Below are 5,627 nucleotides of genomic sequence, written 5' to 3' on the forward strand. Positions count from 1 at the left end.
ATAGTGGATCTAACATAATAGTGTGAGAGTCCAGTCCATAGTGGATCTAACATAATAGTGTGAGAGTCCAGTCCATAGTGGATCTAACATAATAGTGTGAGAGTCCAGTCCATAGTGGATCTAACATAATAGTGTGAGAGTCCAGTCCATAGTGGATCTAACATAATAGTGTGAGAGTCCAGTCCATAGTGGATCTAACATAATAGTGTGAGAGTCCAGTCCATAGTGGATCTAACATAATAGTGAGAGTCCAGTCCATAGTGGATCTAACATAATAGTGTGGAAGTCCAGTTCATAGTGGATCTAACAATAGTGAGAGAGTCCAGTCCATAGTGGATCTAACATAATAGTGAGAGTCCAGTCCATAGTGGTTCAAAAATAACAAAACAAATGGGACTGAACCTCTACTTACAATTTTTAAGATGATTTATGGTTCAAAAAGAACTGAAGCATTCAGGGCCCAGAACCGAAAGAACATTTACGGTCATCATGAGTCTATAGACAAACCTGACCAGAACTGTACAGAACATAGTCTAGCTGGGAGTAAAACAAATAAAAATAAAATCAAAAAAATCTATTCTTTTGCCGCATTCTTGTTATTTTCAGTTAAATCAGACTCGTTGCCAAACAAAAATCCACTTCCGCACATCAATTAAATAATTGTAGTCTTAACTATCTGTAAAAGTATCTTTTCTATCATTTATTTGGCTAAAACCTGTCACAAAAGGATATAGAAATGAGGCGTTTGTACTCTGACATAAAATCTACTTGGTACAAGATGTAAGGCAGTCAATGTGACTCATCCTAATTTAGCAGTTTTTTATTGTGTTGTGTCAAGTGTGTGTGTTCTTGTATTTCTACCCTTCTAGAAACACCAACAAGAAAAAGTATCTTCCATTTGAGGACCGGCGGACAAGTTTGGCTCAATACGGACAACCATTGCATCTAATAGAGAGCCAAATACTAAAATCTGTGAACATTGCTCCAAAGTCGGGATTTTCCGGTTGATGTAACGTGCGTACAAAAATACATTTTGACAGGTGCAAAGGCAGCAATGTATGATAAAACAAGACGGCAGCTAGAGAAGGACTTCCCTATTCATCCCCGCCAGGTGAACGGCTGAATTGACCACTTCCTGTGCGGACGTAAGACAAATGTGAGCATAGGGTGAACAAAAATTGAGAATGTCTCATTTGCACCCCTGGTGGTGACATCTATTAAAATGAGGGATTTTTTTTAAATTGACTGTCGCTTTTAAAAGTGCTCCCCCTCAGGTCAACATATGAAATAACAAGTGTGTGGAAAAATGTGAAGTGCTCCCCCTCTGGTCAACATATGAAATAACAAGTGTGTGTAAAAATGTGAAGTGCTCCCCCTCTGGTTAACATATGAAATAATAAGTGTGTGGAAAAATGTGAAGTGCTCCCCCTCTGGTCAACATATGAAATAACAAGTGTAAGGAATTGGAATGTGACCCCTTTGGCTAAAATTATTACAAAAATCAAAATAAATATGTATATAGAGACATACTGTAATAACGAAGTAAATAATGAAAATTAAAAAACTGTTAAAAAATGTTTTCAATATAAATAAATAACTAAAAGCAGTCTTTTTCTCACAATGTGTCGACTTTTTTCTTATAAAATTGGGAACAATTTCTCATATTATTTCTGCTTATGTAATATTGCAATATTTTCTCGTCAAATTATACCTTTTTAATGTAAAATTATTGCTTTTAATGCAAAATGGTGACATTTATCTGATAAAATTCAGACTTTTATCACAATATTGCCAATTTTTTTGTTCTTGTAAAATAGTGAAATTTTTGGAGTAAAAGTATGACTTTTTTCATCACAAACTTTTCACAACAAGATTTTTTTTTAACTTTTTTATGTAAAATTATTACTTTTTCATGCAAGATGTTGACATTTTTCATAAAATCCTCACATTATCGCCAATTTTTTAGTTGTTCTTGTAAAATAGTGTCATTTTTTAAATAAAATGATGACTTTTGTCATAATTTTGCCAAGTGAAATTCCGATTATTATTATAATTTTGGCCAAATTTTCAAGTTTTCTTATAAAATAGTGACTTTTGTCGAGTAAAATTACGATTCTTTTCATAAAGTTGACACATTTTAAAGCTTTTCTTGTAAAATTGCAACTGTTATTAAGTAAAAGTCCAACTTTTATCATAATATCGCACAAATGTTCAGTTTTTCTCGTAAAATTTTGACAGGAGTTGAGTAAAATGATGACTTTTATTATAATAGTGCCAACATTTGTAAGTTTTTCTTGTGAAATTCCAACTCATTTTTCACAACAAGCTTTTTTTTTAAACTTCTTTTAAGTGTAATGATTACTATTTAATGCAAGATGGTGACATTTGTCATATAAAATTCTCACAATATTGCCAATTTTTTGTTGTTCTTGTAAAATAATTACATTTGTTGAATAAAATTATGACTTTTGTCATAATTTTGCCAAGTGAAATTGCGATTATTATTATAATTTTGGCAACATTTTTAAGTTTTCTTATAAAATAGTGACTTTTGTCGAGTAAAATTCCGTTTCTTTTCATAAAGTTGACACATTTTAAAGCTTTTCTTGTAAAATTGCAACTGTTAAGTAAAAGTCCAACTTTTATCATAACATCGCACAAATGTTCAGTTTTTCTTGTAAAATTTTGACAGGAGTTGAGTAAAATGACGACTTTTATTATAATAGTGCCAACATTTTAAGTTTTTATTGTCAAATTCCAACTCATTTTTCACAACAAGCTTTTTTTTTTAACTTCTTTTAAGTAAAATGATTACTATTTAATGCAAGATGGTGACATTTGTCATATAAAATTCTCACAATATTGCCAATTTTTTGTTGTTCTTGTAAAATAATTACATTTGTTGAGTAAAATTCCGATTATTATTATAATTTTGGCAAAATTTTTAAGTTTTCTTATAAAATAGTGACTTTTGTCGAGTAAAATTACGATTCTTTTCATAAAGTTGACACATTTTAAAGCTTTTCTTGTAAAATTGCAACTATTATTAAGTAAAAGTCCAACTTTTATCATAATATCGCACAAATGTTCAGTTTTTCTTGTAAAATTTTGACACGAGTTGAGTAAAATGACGACTTTTATTATACATATATATTTTATTATATAAACTTTATTTTTTTGCAAATAATCATTGACTTTAGAATTTGATGCCAGCAACACTTGACAAAGAAGTTGGGAAAGGTGGCAATAAATACTGAGAAAGTTGAGGAATTATTGGGAACATCCCACAGGTGTGCAGGCTAATTGGGAACAGGTGGGTGCCATGATTGGGTATAAAAACAGCTTCCCAAAAAATGCTAAGTAATTCACAAACAAGGATGGGTTGAGGGTCAACACTTTGTAAGAAAATTGTCGAACAGTTTTAGAACATTTCTCAACGAGCTATTGCAAGGAATTTAGGGATTTTACCATCTACGGTCCGTAAAATCATCAAAAGGTTCAGAGAATCTGGAGAAATCACTGCACGTAAGCCATTATATTACGGACCTTTGATCCCTCAGGCGCTACTGCATCAAAAAACCGACATCAGTGTGTAAAGGATATCACCACATGAGCTCAGGAACACTTCATAAAACCACTGTCAGTAACTACAGTTGGTCGCTACATCTGTAAGTGCAAGTCAAAGCTCTACTATACAAAGCCAAACCCATTTATCAACAACACCCAGAAACGCCGCCGGCTTCGCTGGGCCAGAGCTCACCTAACATGGACTGATGCAAAGCGGAAAGGTGTTCCGTGGTCTGACGAGTCCAAATTTCAAATTATATTTGGAAACAGAGGACGTGGTGTCCTCCGGAACAAAGAGGAAATTATAGACGCAAAGTGTAAAAGCCAGCATGTGTGATGGTATGGGGGTGCATTAGTGCCCAAGGCATGGGTAACTTACACATCTGTGAAGGCACCATTAATGCTGAATGGTCCGTACAGGTTTTGGAGCGACATATGTGGTCATCCATGCAACGTTATCATGGACGCCCCTGCTTATTTCAGCAAGCCACAGTGTGGCTTCGTAAAAAAAAAAATTGTGTGGGTACTTTCCTGGCCCGCCTGCAGTCCAGACCTGTCTCCCATGGAAAATGTGTGAAGCGTAAAATAGGACAGCGGAGACCCCGGACTGTTGAAGGACTGAAGCTCTACATAAAACAAGAATGGGAAAGAATTCCACTTTCAAAGCTTCAACAATTACTTTCCTCAGTTCCCAAACGTTGTTAAAAGAAAAGGTGATGTAACACAGTGGTGAACATGCCCTTTCCCAACTACTTTGGCACGTGTTGCAGCCATGAAATTCTAATGATTATTTGGTAAAAAATAAATAAAATTTATGAGTTTGAACATCAAATATGTTGTCTTTGTAGCATATTCAAGTGAATATGGCTTGAAAAGGATTTGCAAATCATTTTATTCCGTTTATATTTACATCAAACGCAATTTCCCAACTCATATGGAAACGGGGTTTGAATTATTCATGTTGTAAATACACTTCTTTATAGATCTAGAAAGGCCGGTCCTAAAGAGGAAGGCTTTTTTCTCAGGTGCCCAGAAGGTCAGAAATACAAAAGTGTGTGTGTGTGTGTGTGTGTGTGGTGCAGAGTGTGAAGGCTGCACACGGACAACAGTTCAATGTACAATTACACAATGCATGGCCAGTAAATGTACAGTGTACATCAAATACTATACAACCGAGAATTTTCCAAAAATAGAAACACAAAAAAGCGACGACAACCGGGTGGGAGAAAAACAAAAAACAACCAAAAAAAAAAAAAAAGATAGCGTTACAAACGGCGACATCCAGAAGCGAGCTTTTCCCCCGTAAGACACGGCACGGAGAGAAAGCGGGTTTGTGTACGAGACCTTTCTACGTGTCCTACGGCGTCTTGTGCTTGACGTTACTAAAAGTTGACAGAATGTACACACCTTCGTTCTCTCTTCGCACCTTGCAAAGACTTTCCACGCACCTCTCTCTCTTTCCGCCTCACCTCCGAGCAGACCCGGGAAGAGAAGGTCCGTGTCCCGGGTCCCGGGTCTCGGGTGGAGTGCATGCACATGCAAGGCCTGGCTGGACTCGCCCTCCCTCTGCTCCTTCCAAGGAGTCCACAGTCCCGTCCTGGGACTCTCCCCGTGTCTTGCTACCTATGATGCTACGTGGGAACTAGACGTCATGAAAAAAAAACAAAAAAAAGGTACCTTTTCCTACTTCCAACTAGGTTTCTTTTTCCTCCCGCGGCTTAAACCCAGGAGTCCGGGGAGGCCGGGTAGTGGCTGGTCTCGTAGTTGAGCTCGCTGTAGGGCCGTGCGGCCGAGTAGAAGTCCACGTAGTTGCCTGTGGATTTCAGGCCCTGCAAGTGCATGTTGAGGTCGGCCTGGGGGGGGCGGCCCCCCGCGTGGACCTGGTTCTCGAAGAAGGCCTGGTCCTCGTAGTTGCCGCTGTCGGGCGGGGGAGGGTTCTGGAAAGGCGGGTAGGGCTCTGAAGGCAATCCTTGGGAGGAGACCTGGAGACGGGAGAGGACAGAACAGTTTTATAAGCACTCTATGAGGGACTGGGCAGTATTATACTTAGTACTGCTGTA

The 5,627-nt window shown here is 37.3% G+C and overlaps 1 protein-coding gene across 6 annotated transcripts in view; it reads right to left on the bottom strand.

Moving 5' to 3' along the window:
- Positions 1 to 842: 842 nt before the first annotated feature.
- The window catches only part of ctnnd2b (catenin (cadherin-associated protein), delta 2b), a 236,984-nt gene continuing 232,199 nt past the window's right edge, over positions 843 to 5,627 (bottom strand). For all 6 annotated transcript variants that reach the window (XM_061890179.1, XM_061890183.1, XM_061890182.1 and 3 more), the window contains one exon: positions 843 to 5,549. In XM_061890179.1, the coding sequence (XP_061746163.1) occupies positions 5,286 to 5,549 (264 nt within the window). In that variant the 3' untranslated portion in view covers positions 843 to 5,285. The remainder of the gene's footprint in view (positions 5,550 to 5,627) is intronic.

Source organism: Nerophis ophidion, linkage group LG28 (assembly GCF_033978795.1).
Source record: "Nerophis ophidion isolate RoL-2023_Sa linkage group LG28, RoL_Noph_v1.0, whole genome shotgun sequence".
Classification (NCBI taxonomy): domain Eukaryota; kingdom Metazoa; phylum Chordata; class Actinopteri; order Syngnathiformes; family Syngnathidae; genus Nerophis; species Nerophis ophidion.